Source organism: Nothoprocta perdicaria, unplaced genomic scaffold, assembly GCF_003342845.1.
Source record: "Nothoprocta perdicaria isolate Ctin4 unplaced genomic scaffold, notPer1 scaffold_174, whole genome shotgun sequence".
NCBI lineage: Eukaryota > Metazoa > Chordata > Aves > Tinamiformes > Tinamidae > Nothoprocta > Nothoprocta perdicaria.
The window spans coordinates 232,633-254,345 of record NW_020454916.1 but is presented as its reverse complement, the minus strand read 5'-3'; the positions used below and the strand labels follow the sequence as shown (position 1 = coordinate 254,345).

The following is a 21,713-nucleotide window of genomic DNA, read 5'->3' as shown; positions in this document are numbered from 1 at the left end:
CTTGCATTTGTATGTGTTATTACAGCACATAAGGGCTTTTTTCCTTAGCATGGCTACGTGCAGACTCTGTGTGGTGGAAAAGCATCGTGTCCGTGTGGTGCCCAGGTGCTTTTGGGCACGACAACCCAAGGAAAAAGCAGGGAGGAAGGGGGAGAGCTCCGAAATAGAGATCTCGCTGCACTGTATCCACGTGCTGCCTTTGGCTTCTGTGTCTGGATGTGGGTATCCCGAAAATACCAGAGTTTTGGTCATCCTGTGCAGCGTTGCCGCTGCCTATGAGGACGTGGAGGTGAGGGAAGATTTTGCCCGTTCGGGTAGGATATCTGCAAGATTGATGCCTGATTCCGTAAACATTTCATCTCTCCTCTTCGCACCGCTTAAAATTACTAGGCTTTTCTCTGCTTTTGTAATATAAATGAGCACTTGTTTAAATAGGGGAAATCACTCTTAAGTAGTATATTGAAGTCCGTGTTAATATGTGCTGTTTAATGACACCTAATGATATTCTGCGAAGGGTTACGCGAAACCCAAAAGGCTGATGCTAAACCAGAGAGAAAATGTGTTACCCAGGCAACTGCCCTCGTGCAGGATGGAGGAGCGAGCATATGGCTACGTAGGACACATTATTTCAGCATCTTTAAGCATTAAGAATCACACGTGTAATTGACTGTGAAAAATTACTGCTCAGTTACTGTATTGTGTGGTCATAATAGAAGTAAATGAATACGTCATTGTTGCTAGAATAGATCTGTTGGGAATCACTAGCGGGCTAGTCTACTTAGGGAGCAAAAATACAATAAGAAGAAAATAGCTGGTTTAATTAACATGTAAAAATTGGGTTAATTTGAATTCAGCTGGCACAGCCGATATTAATGTCTCTTCTTTAATAGTCTAGCTGGAACCACGCAATTTGTACACTTTTAATCTTCCTAGACCTATGGCTAATTGTTTTTAAGAATGGACACGGGTTATTTTAATGCTCCATCTCTGACTGACTGCGGCTTTATYGCTTGCAAGTAGTGACAAAGATTGCTTCTGCTAGCATGAAGTTAGGTCGCCCTGTTAGTGTATGGATTTCTAATCAAATTTGGGTCTAGTCTAATCCAGGGTGCTCCTAGCCTCATGTGGGGGTTCTGCTAGGATACATACTGGATTCTTTTCTGTATTATGGTCACTGTATATGTTGGGATATGGTAACTAACATCATAATTGTTGTTTCATGTAAAAAGATGCTTTATAAAAACAGATGGGCTGCATTTGTAGTTCTAGACAGATGAGTCTTGCTGCCTGCTATCTGTTCTATTCTTTCTGCCTGKYTTTTTTAAACTTTTGGGCAGAAGCATGGTGGTTTGCATCTGTGTAATGTATATTTTGTCAGCAGCAGATAATTATGGGTATACTTTTATATATTTTGGGAATATTTTTAACTGTAAATATGCTTCCTTTCACTTTCTGCATGTCTGTCTTGAAGGAGGTAGAGTAGACTCGCTCTCTGGTCTGCTCTAGAGAAAGCTTATTTTCTGATAGTCTCCTTTTGTTTATCTTCTCATAATTACATGTTCTTCTCAGAAAGCAGCCTTGTTGTCTTCTGGATGTCTGACTGCCTGCTTTTAGCACGTTACTGGGTGGCTTAAAACTCCCTTAGATAGGGTGACTGGAAATTGTTRTATTACTCCAGGTAAAGAGCCATTTGAAGCTGATGGGTTGATTTTCTTTCCTAAGCTACTCAGACTCTTCCTTCTGGATCGTTATTGCATACGGAATGGCAGTTCCCATTGAACTGACCGCAAGACCAATTTGAGTACGAGTCCTAAAAGTACAGTTAGTTTCTAATAATAATAATACAAAAAAATGTTCTTTTGTGTGTGGTTCTAAGCACTTGTTTTACTGAATTTTGTGTGCCTCAGAAGCAAATCTTGGTTCCCCAGTTACTGCCAGGTAAAACCATTAAAGCTCTATGGGGGCATCTTTGACAGAAAACAGCCTCGGGAGAAGGCAATCTCCAACCTGCCGGGCTGCCAGCAGGCCTCGCAGCCACACGCTTGAAGGTGATTTTAAACTGCACAACCCACGTATTTAAAAAAAGCAGAGAAAGGGCTGAATGGTTGGGCCCCAACTCTGCTCCCTTAAGAAGGAGAGGCCGATTCCATTTCAGCCCTTGGCTGTGACCTGGAGAAACGGGAAGGCCTCGAGGTCTTTGCTCTGTGAAATCCACCGCTGCAGACGATGCCAGGTTGTCTAGTGATGTATTTCTGCCTAATAACTGACTTAAGGAAGGGCACCCATGCGCTGCCAGAGCCCTTGCAGTTGAGCTGGACATTAGAGTTGGGATGAGGAGCCACCCTGAGCACTTTGAGTGTTTTATTGACCTAAGGGAAGCAGGTCCTTATTCAACAAAGTCATTTCCATCTAGCAGTGCAAAGGCCCACTGACCATAACAGGTATTGCCCATGATAAAGCACTTTTAGGATTAGCCCTAATCATTACTGCTAATATTTCATACCGAATTTGTCTGAAGTCTTATTTCTTTTGCATAGCCATGTTGTAGTGTATTTGATTTWCCCCAAGCAGGTGGTTTCACAGCTCTTGCTTTTTCCTTCCCCCTTTAGGCTGATATCCTTTCAAGAATTTGTGGCATTTGAGTCGGTGCTGTGTGCCCCAGACGCGCTGTTCATAGTGGCCTTTCAGCTCTTTGACAAGACTGGCAAAGGAGAAGTTACTTTTGGTAAGACTGAGTTTATAAATGCACACTACTAATTTAAAAAACCCTACTTGGGCCAAACGTGATTTTATGTCCTGTTACCATAGGAAGCAGTGATTTGGAATTGCAACAAAGAACTTTTCTCATGTAATTTTTTTGACTGTTTGCTTTGCGCACAATACAAAGTCAAGTTCACAGCCATTTTCATGGTTTTCTCCAGAGAAGTTGTCCACTCTTTCCTCTCCGTCTCCCCCATGTGCTCATGCCGGTCTTCAGAACAGCAGTGAGAGGTGGCTGTAGGAAATGATTGTAAAACCGCGAAAAAATTACCAGAGGACTTGGGCAAACGCGGAGTCTGAAATTACCTTGAATTATTTTTTGTTTAAATTGGCTAGATTTCAAGCTGGTTTCCTTTTAAGGCTTAGAATTTTCTTCTGCAAGAGTTTTTTCCAGTAATAAGTCCATTATTGACCTGCTGAAAATTTGTGCTTTGAAGGTGTGGCGGTTGAGGACATCAGGAGAAATACTCTGACCAATTTAACACATGATAATGACGACTGTTTATTTCTAGACAGCACAGAGACGGCCTGTCCATAGGCCTGTTTGCCACCTGCCTAGGGACATGGATCGTTCTGTCTGGAGGAACAATTCACAAATTAGCAGTTTTGAATAACTTCTGACTGCCTTTCAGAAAACACGCACTTGTGGAGGCGGGGAGGGGTTAATCCTAAGTATCTAGACTGAAGAAAATTGCTCTTGCTAGTCTGTTACATTTAAATATGGTTATCTATATGTCTCTGGTTTTATTAATTGGTTGTTTTAAAGCTGTTTTAAATAAAAGTTGGATGACAGTGATTCTTTGTCTTTTCTGCATGTATGGCTCGCATGTCCTTTGTCTTTTGCTAGTATTCCTTACGCAGATTTTATGCTTAGCTAAAAAGCCATTCCCTTCCCATTTAAACTGAAAAGATCTTCTGTTGTTACTGCTTKAAGCGTTTAATCCCTTTTTCCAGCTCCAGAATTCCGCATTTGAAGTGGCCGTTAGTGAGAAGACTCGCCGGCTCTGCTCTTCTTGCCCGTGTGTTTTTGGTTACCCGAGTTGGTGCAAGATAAACTTTTATCAACAGTATTACTTGTCCRAGCATCTATTACCAACTAACTATGGGTACTAACGCTACTGAAAGGCTCAGAAATGGGACAAGGTCCGTCGRTGGCAGTGGTGGCGACACGGTGCCCGGCAGTCCTGGGCATGCGTGTGCCAGGGGACTCCATGGGCGCCTCTCCCTCCTCGCCCGGGAAGKGCTCCAGCTCTTTGCTGGGAATGCCGGGATCCTGGCTCCGTAGCCCTCGGCATTCCTGTTAGTGGCCACGCTGCTGTGGCGTGCGAGGCCTGTGGAGCCCACGCTCTCGTGCTGGTGGGAGAAGCTCCGTGCCAGCCTGTATGGAAGGTATTGGAAAGAGCGTGCCAAGGTTGGCATAGCCTCCCTCTCTTTAATTTCTCCTTTGAAATCATAAATGCGTTTGTAGCTTCCATGAAACAGCTTGTGTCTGGCAGCTGGGAAGAGCCTGGGTTGGAAGGCTGAGAGCTGCCTGGCTGTTGGGCGCACTCAGCAAAACTGGCTGACCCTCAGRGAAAGCTGCTTTCTCCATCCTAAGGAAGAGGCAGGATTGTTTTCTTTTTAATTTTCTATCAGGAGAAAATAACTATCATTTTATAAATTAATTRTTATAGTTCTGTAACTTTGCCACACAGTGCCTTAATCAGTTTAAAGTGAATTATGAGATCCTTTCTCATCAACGTGAGTGAGAGTGGGAGCAAGTCCTTGCTGAGGCTAGGAGGCTTAAATAGGGGTTTTGTGTACGGTGAAATTACAGTGAAAGGAAGAAGAAAAGGAAAAGGATCATTTTTTACTATACTGCTGTTAAGTGTAGTATTTTAAGGATCCTCCTCATAAGTCTGTATCTGATTTTATTGCCAGAAAGATACAGGATGGTTTTTCTTTGGAGTCATTGTCTTTTATGCACTGAGATAATGGTGTAAATATTGTAGCTTATACTGAATGGAGTAGAGGGCTTCCCAGCTGTTAACTTCATGTTTTCTACTTAGTAAATCATCTAATTCATATTTCTTCCCCAGGTGCATGGTATCTTTGTAAAAATTAAAAATGAGATTTGCATCAAAGAGCTTTTATATTGGATACTGTATCTAGCCTGTGGATATGTAGGGAAAATTTTCTGGGTGACAGAACTTTTTGTGTTTAATGCTTAGCATTTTTTGAAGAAAATAATGCAACACCCTTGCTTTACCTTTCAGGTTGGAAAATCCTTTGCCTTTTTACCATGTGCAGATGTCTCTACCATCTTAAATGCTTATGTTCTTTTCAAATTGTGCTGTGCATAGCACATTGGCAAAGCCAGCATCTATGTGAAAGCAAAGGAGCTGATCTGCAAGCAGCGTGTGCGGGTTGTGGGGGCTGGGGAAGGGGCTATTTCCAGTTTTTCCCTTCTAGAAAGGAACGAAATGGTCAGTAGTGAAATGAGTGGCGACTACACCTGACCATTGCATCATGTTGCAGATTTATCTGCTGCTGAAGTGTCAGGGCTTTGACAGTTTGCAAGGAGTTAAAGCKCTCAGCAGGAAAGTGGGAGGAAGTTTAGCTGGCTTTTAAATTCAAGGCAAAGAGCAAACCATTGCTTCTTACTGTTGAGTGTTGACAGGCACATAAAAGCTGATAATGTAAGTCCAGGGGTTTAAGAGACTTAGTAGAGTTGCTTTTTTGTCGTATGACTGTATTTTAATGCCTCATTAAAGAAGCAGAGCCCTTTGAAAATCTTTACTAGATGGCATTAAAAAAAAAAAAAAGAAAGAAGTTGAGATGCTTGGGTAAAAATGTCAGTGTTTAAAAATTAAGTCATCCTAAGCACTGTCTGATTTTCAGATGGGTAAATGAAATGAATAAAAAACTGACGGTCCGGAGCCTTGAATGGTGCCGCAGGGGGTCCAGGCTGAACCAGCGCTGTCCTTTTCCAGGGTGGGCGCTCACAGTGCCACGAAGGGGGAACGACCGCTGCCCACCTGCGTTGTGCTCGTAGGAAAAGGCACGAGAGGAGGTGGGATTTGCCCAAGCCTGGGGTGACAGGCAGTGCGGAGCCCGGCTTTGGAAATTTTAACTTGCRTTTGTTTTGAAGCAGAATTTCCCACTGCACAGAAATCCCTGTGTTTGTTGAAATGTCCCTGTGGGGTGYGAGTGCGTGTGTGTGAATTAAAAACAAATTCAACCTGAAGCTCTTTCAAAACGGACGCTGTGCTGCTCTGAGAATGCAGAGTGTGCAGTGGAAGAAGCCTGCCCTTAATAAACAACAACAAAAACACAGCCAAGGGAACAGGGAMACTAACCCCCAGATTGATGCTGTTTGGCACAGCAGCTGCAGAACTGGGAGGGCATCTGGTTTTGTCTCAAAACAAAACTCTCTATTTACATGTAGACTGTATTTTTGTGGGTCTCTACTTCTGTTATTAATTATATCACTATGCATTTCTTAGAGGTACATGTTTATTAATGATATATCTTACTAAGCCTCTCTGTTTATCTGATACTTGCATTGCCTGAATACTTGTTTGTAAACTTTCTAAAAGCACATAGATTTTAACAGAGGTTTAAAGAAATATGCAGCTTCTGTGATGAGTTTTTCCCTCTAATAATGTATGGATACTTTTTCAGCCTGCTAAGGGTTATTACAGGAGTACYCCGGCTGATTCTCTCACTGTGTAATCACAGGCCAGGCTTTGCAAAGCTAACTCTTTTTTTTTTTTTTTGCTGGAAACAATTATTTGATGCCTTGTTCCTATAGTTGGATGTCTGATATCAGATCATAATCTGATAGGATCTGTATTTTTTTTCTTCTTGTACATCACCCAGCTCAGTGATACCACCCTAGTGCACTCAGTGCCGTGCAAAGCAATGAAAATCGAAATTTGAACTATCAAAATAAATTGCCAGGGCCGTAAGCTTTGACCACTTGATAAAATGCAGTATTTGGTAGTGCTCAGTGAGGCTTCTGTTGCTGGTACTATTGCTGAGAAACCACGTGGAGCTCGAGATTTGTTAGCTTAAACGTGTGCCGCGTAGCATTCGTTGGTTTATAACTGACAGTTGTCAAGGTGTGATGATTTCAATTGCCGCAATGTACAAATGCAAGGTTTGAATTTTAGTCTGTAATTTTTGTTTTGTTTTTACTGGATTTTGCATGAATAATGACTAGTTTTAATTAGAGGATGTGAGGAAGACTTCTGTTCTGAAAAAGTAAGTATACTGAATTTTTGAAATCTGCTTGGTGTAGCCTTCATAGAATTTAATTTCTAGACATACTGTCAATTTGGCAAGCTTTTCTTGTTTGCTTTTTTTCTGGTAACTAAAATGTTACATAACCAGGCACACTTTCCTGAAGGCATCTAAAGTAAAACAACAYATGTTGTGGTTGCAAAGTAAATCCTTCATTAGGAATAATGAGAGAAGCTCCATCCTTTTACGCAGTTGTGTTTCATCATGTCTAGAAAATTCAACGGAGCTTTCCAAGCCTTCCAGAATTGATGAGTTTTCTATTAATAGCACCAATCACGGTGAAGAAACTTTTTGCTAGTACCTTGCTGGACGTGTGAGCAAGGTTGAGGTTGGAAGGGGCCTCTAGAGATCATCCAGTCCAACCCCGTACTCCGGCAGGGACACCCAGAGCACGGGGCACAGGGCAGCATCCAGGTGGGTTTGGAAGATCTCCAGAGAAGGAGACTCCACAGCCTCCCTGGGCAGCCTGTGCCWGGGCTCTGTCACTCTCWGAGTAGAGAAGTTCTTCCTCACATGGAGATGGAGCTTCTGTGTTTCATCTTACACCCATTGCCCCTTGTCCTATCACTGACCAAGGGGCGATGAGTGTAAGTTGAAACCCAACTTGTCCATGTTCCGGCTTGTCCCGTTGCCTCTCTCAGCAGGCGCCTCCGTCTGCGCCGCGCGCTCCTGAGGGAAGTGTCTGTGTGGCGCGTCCCCCTCGATGCTGAGGGAACCTGGCGCCTCCGCCCCGTCCTTGGGCGCCTGCCCCGGCCCCTCTGAGGTGTGGGGAGAGTAACAGTGTTGCTGTAGTTAGGCAGCCGAGCCCTCTCCCTTTACCCTGGCAGAGTGATGGGCCTTGTGTTGGTCATCAGGGCAAGAAGGGGGAACTTTGGTTTATGCCCTCATGGGGCCTGGTGCTTTCCAAGCCTGTGGTTGTTGTGCCCTTGGGAGGCCACCAAAGGTAACAAAGAAATGCAGGGTTGTTGCCACTAAGCTTAAGTTACGGATATCCACAGCTCCAGGAGAAATATTTTTAAGGAATCGCATCTTGAAAAATAGGTTGAAAATGTGTTCTGTAAGCCAGATGTTCAACACTCTGTGTATAAATTCCTGTTATTTCCTCTTGATGCCCAGGGAAGACAGGAGCGAGCAAGCTTGAATCCAGATTATTAACTGCCAAGGGGGATGTTACTCTTGGAAATAGCCTGTTGTTTTTGAGTATTTGCTATGTTTAGCAGAGATAATAGGTGTGCTCAGGAATCTCAGATGGAAATGATGGTCAAGCTGAATTGGATAGTGTGTGGATATGTCAAGAAGAAGCAAAGTTTTCACTTTTACAAGTGACAGGAGCACCAACAACCAGAACAGGGGGAAGGTAAGAGGACAAGAAAGTGAGCACATTTTAATCAGAGAAGTGAAACCTGAAGCTTAATATGAGTATTTTAGTCTGGGAAAATCACAAAGACAGATGCATTTTCTCTGTATTTAGGCTTTCATTAAAGTAAAACTAGCCTGGAAGACAGCTCAGTCTGTCTTAAAAATTTGGATATGACAGTGAAGTTACAACCAAGTAACTTCTGCTCGGTAGCGAGCCTGTCCCCCTCTCCTAAAGGGAACTTGTGATGACCATTTTGTTAGGATTCATATGAGATTTCCTGGTATTCTGGAAGCTCGGGAGGCCTTTTTGGCTGTTGCAGTCTGTAAAGTCTATTTGATACATCTGAAAGACGCTKGTTTAGCAAGATTATCATTGTACAGCAGGGTGCTGTGCAGCCCCTGTTGCCCGTTCGTACCGCAGAACGGAGGTGGCTGCGTGTGCGCGAGAGCCCGGCCTGCTGGGAGCCTCCCTGCCCTCCTGGGAATGTCCCTCGGGATGCTGGCGCTCCAGGGGCTGYTCTTCCTCTGCAGACATGCGTAGTCAACCAGTGCCTTTTATGAGGGCAGCCCCTGAGCCGTCCAAAGTTTTGCTTTCCGTTGATGTACTCCGGGTGTTATTGTGTTACCTGGAGGTGAAAGTACGTTGGGAAGGCTTCCGTTCTCGGACATATGTGCAGCCTTATTGCCTTTTCTGAAGTGACCAGTGTGCCAAACAGTATTTTTTTAATCACCTTGATTTGAGGGGGGAAATGTGTAATTGCTCATGAGCTGTGTTTACTGAACAGCTGAATGCAGATGCACCCCACTTGGCAGGAGACCAGGAGAACTGCCCCACAGCTGTTCCAGTTCAGGAGGTCGAAAATCCACTTCTTGGGAAAGGATTTGCACTATTGACTGTAATGTCTCCAATTTTAGAAGATAGAGGTAACAGAGAGCACTTCCAGTTGGTGGGATAATTCAAGAATCCTACATGTTCAAATGCCCAAAATATTGTGCTTTCTGTTGCTCCTTCATGTTGAAGTGTGGAAAAGGTGGGATAAAGCAAATCTGAGGGTAAATTTCAGCCATGTAAAGTTGCTCTCTGGCAAACAACAGGCTGAGGGTTAGCCATCCTTTATACAACTGTCTATACTGTTGTGGGGGAAAAAGAAAATGGGATTACTAGGCAGCATTTGAGGCCTAGAGCCTAGCACTAGAGCCTTCCACACTAAAATATATTGAAAATATGGCAGCAGCAGAATATGCTTTAAGCTTGGTTTTGTTCCGTCTCCATTTCAAATTGTCATGGATCACAAATTAGGAGTTAAATACTTTAGCAGGTCCTGAGAGCCAGGCAGATGCTTTTGCTATTGCAAATTTTAATATGAAATTTCAGATAGCAAAATACACATCCTAGCAGTGTGTGTCCTTCAGTTTTCTAAATTGGAAAATCTGCTGTTACCTAGCAGTTAATGACTATTTTTTCCAGCGGTTGGAATGGAGGACCTGATTTGATAAGCRGATAAAAGAAAACAAAATTGAGAGCATGTTGGAAGTGTTCAAAGTGAAAATTACAGTTTAGGTAGGTTTGGGGGTAGATAGTTAGACATTTTAATTGAACTAAAATAGTTTTACACTAATACAGTACTGTTGTGGGAGTACATTTTGTGGTGCATTTGAAATTGAAGAATTTAAGTGGGGGAAAATGTATGTTAATGCTTTGCAAGAAAGTGATTTTTTTTTCCCTACCATCTATCTAAGCAAATAGCTGTTAAAGAAATAGAGCTCTCAAGTCTGTATTGGAGAGTAAAGTGTAATAACTTTTATGCTCTTTTAGGATAATTTATCTGAGCCAAGAGTTTGCATTTTATCACTTTAGTTGATACATTAAACTGCTRAAGGAAACAATCATGTGAATGCTGAAGGAAATTTGTATTTTTGGACAACTACAGCAAAGTCAGCCCCTACTGGTGTGAGGAAAGTCAGTCCGTTTTCATGAAGTCCTGTGTTGGAAACATCTCTGTGATAGTAGTAACACAAAGGGTCAGATGACTATCTCAGTTATCCACATGGAAATGGGGACATTAAATATAATTCAACAGCTTTGTGTACCCATGAGCATCCCCGGCTTGTGCTAAGCATCAGAAATCCCTGTTTGCCTGTTGCAATTCAGCACTAATCTGGACATGCCCAAATAGCTAAATTGGTTAAAATTACCATTTTTATTATTTCAGTGTTAATTTTGCCTTTGAATTTTTTTTTCTAGATTTGCGATAACTAGTTCTACTTAAAAAAAGAAGCTACCATTTGCACATACATGCATGTATATGTGCATACACATTCATGCACATTCATGTGCACATGATTAATGAGAGAAGCAAATTCAAATTTGTTTAGATATTTATGTGCAAGTTGGTTCTGCTACCTCTGTTGTTCAGGCGCAAGCTGAAACCAGTTAATCTAAATAAATACAGGGCACTGATGGACGGTTTTGCACTTTTTGAATGAAGCTGTTTTAAAACCATAGTGGAAAGATAGTGCAGATAAGTTACACTGACCGTAGCTGCTGTCTTTTTTTCCAGTCACCCTTCCCCTCTCAAGTCGTATATTGCTGTGCCATTATCTTCAATTGTGTGCTCAGTTTCTGCTCTGCAAGCTTCAGTTTGAGGATGCTGCCAGGCCTCTTTCTAGTCATATTTTATGAGGGAAAGAACTTAAATTAATTTCTCTGATTCAGAATTGCAGCATACATTTTAGTCCATGTTTTGCAAGGAATTAGGAGTCAGTAAAATTACAGCCTTAGAGTGCTATTCTGGGCTTGTAACCTGCGGAAGTTGTGACCAATAAAGCTCTTCCTGCTGCCCTCGTTTTGCTGAGGGGAGCTGGAGGAAAGCATGGCTTTTCTTCACAAGACTTAGTAATCAAGCCATGCYAGTGCATTATTTAATTCATAGTGTGCCCACTACAGAGGTGTTTYGATGCATTTTCCTGAGAAAGCAGTAGGGAGATTCCCTTGTACTTCTGGCAGATAAATCCTGCATTTGGGGAAGAGCATACAGAGCCTGCTGGTGTGCTCAGGACAGTGCCGCTTGGGGAGAACATAGAACTGTTTCAGATGGTCAGGGAGGACGTGGTGCAAAGCCTGTGGACACCAGCACCAGCTCTGCTCTCAACCCTCCTGGTCCTGGTTGTTGGTGAGGCAGGTGGCTCTCAAGTCGTGAGGGTGGACCAGCCACCAGATCAGTTTGATTGCCAACTTGGAGTAAGTTGTCGTTGTCCTTTATCTCTCTAGGGTTTATCCTAAATGATTTTTAATTTAAAAGTGTATTTTTTTTTTTGAGTGCCTTTTAGGGAAGCTGTTTCCAAATGTGTAATCAGAGATACTTATATTAACAAAACATCATTTTGTATAAGTATCAGCTTTTGTCTGAGCAGAATGAAGGGGATTTGCATATTCAGGTTTAAAACTCTTACCTCTTTGCACTAAAATATCTGTTCCACACTCTTTGCATTAATTTTGCTTCATTGAGTCCAAGTTGTAGCTCTAATGCTCATACATTCCTCTTTAGGCCCTTAAGTGTGATGAATATAGAAACAATTACTGCCAAGGGTTTGAAAAGTTTATTGGTGCATGTGGAACTCTGTTAACTTATAAGACCTCATTTCTTTCCAAATTTTTCTTTTGCTTTACCCTTTGCAGAAAGTGGCCTTTGTTTTTTATGAAAGTTACTGTTACTTYTGTCATCAGCATAATCTCATTTTTGTCAAGGTCCAGGTTTTTGCTACAGCTACATATATAACTATATATATTTACAACKATATAGTTGTATATAGCATACAACTATAAAATAAGTTCCATTTTTTCTGCAAAAATGTTGCAGCTGTTCTGTASGATGAGCATTTTCCTAGCCCTGTGTTGGGATGATATTAATTTTATTGGACTCGATTATACTGCACAAAACATTTAGGTACTTGTGCAAATAATGAGTTTGAAAGATTTTCAGGTTTAATACATTAGGTATTTATGAACTGTAGCCCATAAAGGTTTTAGTAGCTTGCTCTGTCAAGTAACTTAATGGCACGTGCAAGTAATTCTCCTAATAACTTTGATTAATGCCTAGGAGGCCTTCGTAGCTAGAAGCTGAGATTTCTGATTTCTTCTTCTTTCTTAAATGCAAGCTGTGATATAAGAATGACATTCAGTTCACTGGTTTTAAATGTTAAAATTCCAGATTTCCAAGGAAATCTGCATATAGTGTACTAATTTGTACTATTTGCATTTACGCATAAAGATAGCGAGTGCAGTGACACTGAGAAAAAACCAACACCTGAAGACCAAAAATACACTTCTTAAACCAGCAGGCCATTTAGTTGGAGACAATATAGAAAGTCCTTCTTATAAGGTGTTCAGAAACCAAAATGCTAAGGTTTCTATTTTTTAATTAGTGCAGGGACAAAYAGTTACTTGTTTTTGAACTTTGAAATGTATTTTACATTTAAATTTCAAAACTTATTTTATAAGAAGCTTGTCACAAATGACCACATGTATTTCTAAAGTGAGTATTGAAAATCTCCTTTGATGTGTTTTTCATTTCGCTTTCCAACTGCTCTGTGCTTAGGCAACACAAATGTGGAGATGACCGTGTCTTCTGCTAAATTTGGGTCTTTTGCTGTTACAACTCTAGTCATTGGAGCATTAGCTTGTTGCCTTTTTTATACCAAATAAATAGTGTTTTGATGTGCAGTTAAAAGCTTCAGTTCATCAGATATCTTGTTAAATATTGGTCTAACACCAAATAAGACCATGGCTGCCCAGAGAGGTTGTGGAATCTCCATCCTTGTAGACCTGAGCTGGACATGGCCTGGACAACCTAAATGGTCGGCTTACCTTGACAGCGTGTTGGATGAGATGACATCCAGCCATCCTTTCCAAAGCAAATTATTCTGTGATTCACTGAAACAGTTTTCTTTGTAAGGAAGATATAAACAAATAAAGTAACTCCTGGCTCCTAAAATTCCAGGCTCCCAGTATGAGAGGGATGTGAAACTTCTAGAGAGGGACCAGCGTAGAGGAACAAAGATGATTAAGGGACTGGAGCATCTCGCCTGTGAGGAAAGACTAAGTGAGCTGGGCCAGTTTAGCATGGAGAAGAGAAGATTGAGAAGGGATCTGATGAATATGTACAAATACCTGAGGGGAGAATGTAAAGAAGATGGGGCCAAAATTGGTGGTGTCCAGTGACAGGACAAAGGGTAATGAGTATAAATTAAAACATGGAAAGTTCCATCTCTATATGAGGAAGAACATCTTTCCTGTGAGGGTGACAGAGCCCTGGCCCAGGGAGATTGTGGAGTCTCCTTCTCTGGAGATCTTCCAAATCCACCTAGATGCCGCCCTGTGCCCCATGCTCTGGGTGTCCCTGCTGGAGCAGGGGGTTGGACTAGATGATCTCTAGAGGTCCCTTCCAACCACAAGCATTCTGTGATGCTGTGAAAAGACATTGCTGCTGCTGTGTGCTTTTTTATCCTATTAATTCAGCTATTTGGGGATAACAGTGGAACTCTGACTCCAGATTTGAGGCAAGACAGCATTTTAAAAATGTCCGTTTTTTATTTTAATGCTGGACTTGAATGATTCAAAGCTGATATTGCCAGAACTGAACCATAACTTCAAGTGAATTCTAGTACACGATTTGCTACCTTTTTGACAGTTAAATCACAGGCTAACATACTGAAGATTTTTTTAGGGAGSACGAATGGTCTTTACTCTCTGAATCGGGCAATTTGACTACAGACAAGGCTGGAGTCAGATAAATTGTCCTGGATGAAGAGGTGATGAGACTGGTGAGGAAAGGAGGAAAAAATTAAGACGCAGTCCACTGAGCTTAGATAGGCGTTGCGGACTGTGAATAGTTGTAAGAAAGGATATGTGTAAAGTCTGGGGCAAGCAGGATACCGTGTCTCACACCATCAAGCAGTCAATAAAAGCACAGTAGGCAATCTTCCAGTCGGCTAGCTGCACCGTGTAATCCAACATACACCCTGTCAGAAAAGCACCTGGTATTAGTTTCAAAGACATATTGACATCAATTTGCAATATTATTTTGAAAAGCTTAAGTAATGTAATGTGGGGAGTAATCTTGCTATTTTACTAAATGCCGAAACTAATGCTCAAGTCTGTATTTTTCCAAGTCATGGCACAAATCTCATGTACTATCTTCTGCTTGGAGGGCTTGAAGGGGTATTTGTACTTTTGTGAACTTCTGAGGCATGTGCATAACCTTTAATCTCCAAAATAGACAAGAGGATGCAAATACCCTTAATATATTCTTAGCAGGCTTGATAAGGTCATAAGCTCCTTTGCTGTGGGTTACTTTGGTATTTGTGATGCCAATAATTAAAAGATGTTTTTATTCTGAAATTACCATTCTTTTCACCGTTCTGCTGAGTCTTTTACTTGAGGTGGAATTTTTTTCTGTAAGCCACAACTAAGGAGTGCTTAAGTCAGAGTGTGTGGGGGCAAGATGTATTGTTCCTTAGCTAATGTGTGATAACTAATCAGAATAAAATCAATGGCATTATCACAGGACAGTCTGTAACTTTCATATGTTAACCAGGTGAAATAAAGACTGTGAGGAGTCTGTTCACATCAAAAGGAATGTGAGTCTGCCTTTATAACTAAGATTTGCTTATCTCTTACCTCACATTGAATAAGAATGCACTTTTTATTTCCTTTGACAAAGACAAGTCTGGAGTCCAACAGAACATACCTTTTTTTTAACGCTACCTGTTTCTCTTCTCATCCAGCAGTATGAGTGTCTTGCCGTGGGGGGAATTCAGGAGGCAGATGAGCATCTGGTTGCTACTGGAATTGAAACAGATACTTGATCTGTTTGGGGAATATCTTCTTTCTTCTGGAAAAGCAGAGTGGTTCCTAGCAAGGAGAGAAGACTTTCTTCTAGTTGCAGACGAGGATGAGGCTGTTCTCTTGTTTTAGGTCCCCTTTTTGAAGGCAAGGGGAAGTCTAGCAGAAAACAGGAACTCCCAAAGGTGATCTCCAACTGCCGTATGGCGAGGTTCTGGAGTTGTGTCAGGAGGAAATGTTATAAATAGAAGGTATTTGGTTGTGGGGTGAGATGTCTCCCTGAACGGGTCTGCTTTCCCTCTGGTTGCCCTGAGAGCAGGATTTTGCTCTGCAGAAGGCTGGCTGGCCAAATCCAGGCTGGCTGTGATGGAGCTGGAAGACATGAATGAACAGTGCTGTCCTGAGGGCATGGTCCCGAGTTACTCAGGGAAAACTCTCCCAGGCTGTGAGCTGGGAGATTTGAATTTTAAGAATATGAGGTTAACCAGGGTCGATCTCTCTGCTCTCAAGTTAAATACAGGTCTTTCCACCAAAGATGCCCTGGGGCCAGTGGGGGAGTAGGTTTTGCAGGTGAACCTCTCGACTGTTGAGGGAGGCATAAAGGTCTGCAGTATTTTCAGGGCTGCCCAGGCTGTGAGCAGCCCCCAAGCCGTCCTCGCGAGCAACTGCAGCGGGAGCGCTCGCGGCTCCCTGTGGGGCAGGAGGCATGGGCTTCCACRTCTGCGCTTTGCGGCGCCTGCCTGGCGCTGCCTCTTATTACCTGGGCTGCACCACAGTCCTGAGCCGGTGCCGCTGGAGCRGCCTCAGAGGCACGGGGATTCGACTCCCACGTGCGCTCGATGGGTGCTGCAGGGACGGGCTGGCTCCTGGCTGCCCGCAGGCCGCGGCTGGCGCCATGGCCGCCATGGCCGCCRCCGCCATGGCTCCTGCCTCAGGCTGCCGCGAGGCAGGCGCACAGCTCCGCGCATTTCCCGGCCCACAGCTCCGCGCATTTCCCGGCCCGCAGGCGCTGCCGGCACTTGGGAACCGGCTCCTGACGCGGCACCCGCACAGACAGGCAGGGGCTCAGCTTGGGTTCCTGCCCTGGCTTCCCACAGGGAGAGAAGGGAGGAGGAAAGCAGCTCCTGGCCCCGACTCCTGGGAACAACCTCTCCGTGCCCACGAGAGCTCGCAGGAGATGGGAACTAGCTCCTGGCTGGCATTGCCATTGCCAGCCAGCTCGTGCAGGAGTAAAAAACACTTGTAGCAGTTTGGGAACCTCTGCCTGTGTAAGATGCCTTCGCCCCTTATTTTGGCTGAGACAGATGTCTTTTTCTGTTGCACTGAACTGGACTCAGTCATGTGAGAGACTGGTCTGAAAGTCAAGGATTTCTTCAGGTGTTTTTGCTGTATCCATTAGTTGTAAGATACACAGTCCAGCTCCAACAATTTGTGGGCTTAATTACTGATAAYGCTAGTTGTCATGTTTCAAATAGTATTTCTTCCTGCTGAATGCCATGTAGTACCAAAAAGTGTGCTGAGCCCCTACCCACCTAGTGCTCCTTTAAGCTGACCCAACTAAACCAAAGTRAAGCTTGTGTTTAGGTGTGCTCAAACCAACCTCCCCCTCCTACCCAGCAAGACAGCGACTACTAAAATCCACCTGATGTCGACGATACATTCATGCCCCTGCCTTTGACTGCTGCTGTAAAGTAGCTCTGGAAAATGGAACTTGAAATGGCTGGTAGTTTTGTAATTGGTTTATTTGAATGTGGAGAACTCCTGGAAAATTATAAAAGCCCGAATTACAGCCACACAAAACTTTCATTGTTAGCAGCTTGAGAAGGTTATGCTGAAAATTGGTCCAGCTTTCGTCATCCTTTCTTTAAAGTTGTCTTTTAGTTTTAGTCTTTTCTTGCTTGACTTTTAAACTTGAATATTCTAATCCAATGTTGTTAGTGTGTAACTTTGCAAATAAAGGGGATATTTAGATATTACATTTTTGACAATGTTTGAAATTTTTCATTTATTATGAATTCGTTTTTTTAAAAAAGTTTGCTTTAGAATATATTACTAATTCCTATGAAAAATATGATTTTCCTGTTACTTTCACTTTTTGCCTATATAAATATATGCTTCTCTACTTCATTTTTACATGAACTTATTTTTTTTCTTCCCAGAGGATGCTAAGCAAGTTTTTGGCCAGACTACAATCCATCAGCACATTCCATTTAACTGGAATTCGGAGTTCGTACAGCTGCATTTTGGAAAGGATCGAAAAAGACACCTAACATATGCGGAGTTCACCCAGTTTTTACTGGTGAGCCAAATACAATCCRTTTTGTCAAGAGTAAAAAGAAGGGTTTGAGAATCAAAGTACTTGCAAACTTGCCAAATAGTACCCTGGTAGAAAAAATGCAAGATAAGATTGTGTAYAGGCTTTTTGCGTTTGGAGCTGGACATTACTGGTGTGTTGATAAGSAGAAACTCTGACATTAAACTTTGAAAATCTCTTGTATATTTAAATTGCATGAGTCAGTGTTAAATAACGGTACTCAACATTTTGGACACAGTTGTCAGACTGCTATTAAGAAGTATTTCTATCTGAAAAAATGTGCTTAACAAATTTGTTTTTAATTCAAATATACAGTAAAGGTGCTGTTTTGCTGCAAGCCCYTTCCAAATACTACTTTACTTTTGACCTTTCTTGTATAAAGAGTGTTTCAAATAGAGATGCTAACTAATTATCATTGTAGCAYAGAGACAATAAAATAAGGTCCCTCCTTATTTTATCCTGATCATACTTTGAAGTACTCCATCACAGAAAGCAAAACAATAGGTTAATTTAAAAAAATAAAAAAGATGATCTTTACTAGGGAAAAYGGTCCTTGCAGTGACAGAACATGAATTTCTTATCCGTATGCCTTCTGAATACTTAATGCTTGTATTAGTATTTACACTAGAGAGTTTTAAAATGGGAACCTTCTTCAAGGCTGCAAGATTCCTTTTTTCTTCTTTTCTGTTTACACAAGTATGTTAGTTCACAGTAGGAGGTAGTATCATTTTGATGAGGAATAATTAAGATAATGCTATTGAGACAAATGTTTCAAATTGACTTTGTAGAACAGAGCCTAATTAACTTTGTGTAGAGAGGACGTCAGATACCACATGATTAAATCATTTTGCCTTAGGTTTTGTATTGATGACTGCAAGTCTTAAATAGCGGAGAAAGAGATAGAGAACAATTTTGTAATGGAAGAGTGAACTGGAACTTCCGTTGGAAAAATAAAGCAAATCTGTTACTTGATCAAAAAAAAAGAAATGCCTGTGACCACTTGTTTTGGTGTTCCAGTACCTCCTTTCCTACAGAATAAGCCCTGGCTGCATATCCTGCTTTTGGTGGATTAAAATCACAGTTTCACAGACTACCAGTTCTGTTTTCCTCATACATCTGTTTGTTTAGAGGTCTGAGGAAAACCTGAAGAAAAATACAGAATGAAAAGAAGACATTTTTTCACCCCCCTCCCCTTAAAAAAAAGGTTCAAAGCCACAGACTTAAAATAGCTTGTAGCCTCATGGCTGGGTATTTGGAAGAATTGGGTTCTTTCGTTGTTTCTTTGAGTACTTTCAGGATCTTTTTCATGCTTTTCCTTTGAATTAGCAAGATCAGGGGCCTAAGCTTGAATCGTCTAACTTTTGAGATGATTCCTAATTATTAAGCATTTTATTCCTTTTACTTCTGATCTTCTTTCTCTGACTGAGAGTTTTGCCTTGAATCTCATTTTCTGCGAATAATTGAATTCACTTCTGCCTTTTTTTTTTCTTAGTTTTCTTTTTTTTTTCATCCCTAACTGTAATGTGAAAGTGTCTCTTTGCTGTGTAGGGTGTATGATTGTACTGGGACATGACAGTGGTCCCTCATGAGCCAGACCTCTCCCCTTTGGCAGCTAGGATGGAAAGAAGGTAGAAGAGGCATAAGCATGGGGAATAAAAATGACATTTTTTTGGTGTTGTCTGGAGAGATGAGATGCATCCAGGATATTCTGAGATGTGAGTAAAAATGCACTCAGCATTGGTGCAGGCAGAAGAGATGTTAATGTGAGATGAGTGTCCCAGGTGTCTACTGAAATTAATGCCCAGGCAGGACCATTACAGTCTGTAGGATGTTCTGTCAGTGCTGGAAAGTGGGTTCCATCCATTTATCCTCTTTCTGGAAGTGTAAATCTTTGAAGCACGTGAATTTCCTTAGCAGCCTTTGCCTTCCAGCATTATATTTTAAGTACTGAAATTCTGACTCTCGGCACAGATTGGAGGGTTRATATCCACAGGCACAGAAATCTTGAGTTCTGTAGCCTTTGGTGCCTTCTGACATCCTCCCTGTGCATGGGTTGGTTTCCTTGATCCAATGCCTGGACCTTGGACAGCAGGAGACAACAGTGGATACCAAACTCCCCCTCTGCATTCCTGATGTGTGAGTGCTCTTTATGTTGCCCATAATGTGGAGCAGATGGTTCTGTAAGGGGCTTCAGGTACTGCTCTGTAAACACAGTGCCTCTTGTGACTCCTAATGAAATAATCCAGCTAGATTAAAATTCAGTCATGTTGGGTTCTATTATTATGCCACATGCAGTTGTTACATATTCATAATCTGTCGCCGCATTTGGGCTAATCATCACTTTTGACAAAGCTGAAGCTACCTGGAAAATAAAATGAATATATTTTATCCATCTCTTCTTGCTTGAAGTAAGAAGAGTTTATAGGGAGATCAGGAATATTTCTCTCACTTTTTTGGTCTGTAGCAGAATGGAGAGATGTCCGAAAGTACAGACTATAGACTGCTCAGCTCAGCTACACATAGCAGCTTCTCTGTGTGAGCACAGGGCTGAAGGTGTGTGCTTTTACCTTGCTTCTCTTCTTGTTGACTTACAGTCAGCCCTGATCTCCCCACCACATTTCAGTCTTGTCTCTGTGCATTTCACTGTGGTCATGCTCCATTATCACTTAAATGGCAGGTCTGCTTCATGAGCAGTAATATTAGCYTCTTGCTCAGCATGTAAAATCTGTTCAGCAGAATCATACATCTGCCTGTATGTGGGCTTTGTAAATCAGTTTGCACGTTATCTGGGAATTTATTCCTGCCCAGCATATTCAAGGATGAAGTAGTACTTATAATTGGTGTCTCGGGATCTGCTCCAGTGGAAAGGATTGTGCTGCATCTAATGACTTGTAGGTCCATTGGAATGAAACCTGAACATAAATTTCTGTCTAAGTGGAAAGTAATGATGTTTTTAATGAGCTGTAAGTGAAAGCTGAGGTAAAATCTTTTCCTGAAAATTCTGGTGCCTGCCATCAGGTCGGGTGCAAATTAATTTTCCATGAAGACTTACTCTAGCTGGAGAGGTTCTAGACTTGCAGCATAAGGGGAAAAACTTTTTYCTTTTTAATATATATGAGATAACAGAAAGTCTAGTCAGAGAAGATTCTTTAGGACATGTGATTTGTATTGCAAAGCAATGAGGGTTGTATTTTAACCATAATCTGTCTGGCTAAACAGTCTTGGACTGAAACAGTGAAACAGTAAAAATTACTGCAAATCAGATAGCATCTCTGAACCCTCATGAAAGGCCAAGTTTTGCTTTATTTTTTCAGCTTTTTTTTAGGGTGGTGTTTTTTATATTAGCTGCATATGCAGAATGGGCAGTGGTACAAACATCTCATGATGTTTCCCTGATCATTGCTGGTAGCTACTGAGCCTCATTTTGAGCCAGACTTGGAGCCTCATTGAATAGATGGATAGCCATGCTTTTAACTTACACACTTAGGAGTTTATTGCACTGTTATGCACTGTACAGTGATTACAGCAGTGGATCTGTGGTTTTTTTTTTTTTTTGGTGACAGATTTTTATAGGAGAAATTGCTTTTGAGATTGTGCTACCACTGGGCTTAAATGTACCCGTGTCGTTGCATTGCTCATATTTTGGGGCTGTCAAGCAACAAAATCCCTGCGCTTTCTGTTGAGTGATGCTGAGAATAGTGCTCAGCACAGCTCAAAGTAACCCCTGCTTAAAAAGAACCTGTGTTTTTGTGGAGATAGGATGAGTCTTCAGCAGCTCTTAGCAGGATGTGTAGCTGCTTCGTGTCCATCTCTCTGGAATGTGAGCCCTGCCTCGGTGCTGCACSTGAGACGCCGCTGCGAACTGAGAGCCCTCCAGCCCCTCTATGTCCCACGAGCTCCTAGCATCTCACCCAGCTCCTGTACTTCCCACCAACTCCTATACATTTCACCCAGGTCCTGTACATCCCATCAGCTCTTATATATCCCACCCAGCTCCTATACATCTCACCAGCTCCTGTACCTCCCCGCCAGGAGGTTGCAGACTGTTGGTGTGCACTGCAAGGGCTCCCCCAGGGTTCCCTCCTGCACTCGAGTGCTCTGTTCTGCCACCACAGGCTCTCCAGGAATTGCAGTGATAAAAGCAAGTGGAAT

General features: G+C 42.2%; 1 protein-coding gene across 2 annotated transcripts in view; it reads left to right on the top strand.

Moving 5' to 3' along the window:
• Positions 1-21,713, top strand: part of SLC25A13 (solute carrier family 25 member 13) — a 94,610-nt gene that overhangs the window by 27,397 nt on the left and 45,500 nt on the right. For both annotated transcript variants that reach the window (XM_026036271.1, XM_026036272.1), the window contains exons 4-5: positions 2,610-2,725; positions 17,407-17,546. In XM_026036271.1, coding sequence (XP_025892056.1) covers positions 2,610-2,725; positions 17,407-17,546 — 256 coding nt within the window. The remainder of the gene's footprint in view (positions 1-2,609; positions 2,726-17,406; positions 17,547-21,713) is intronic.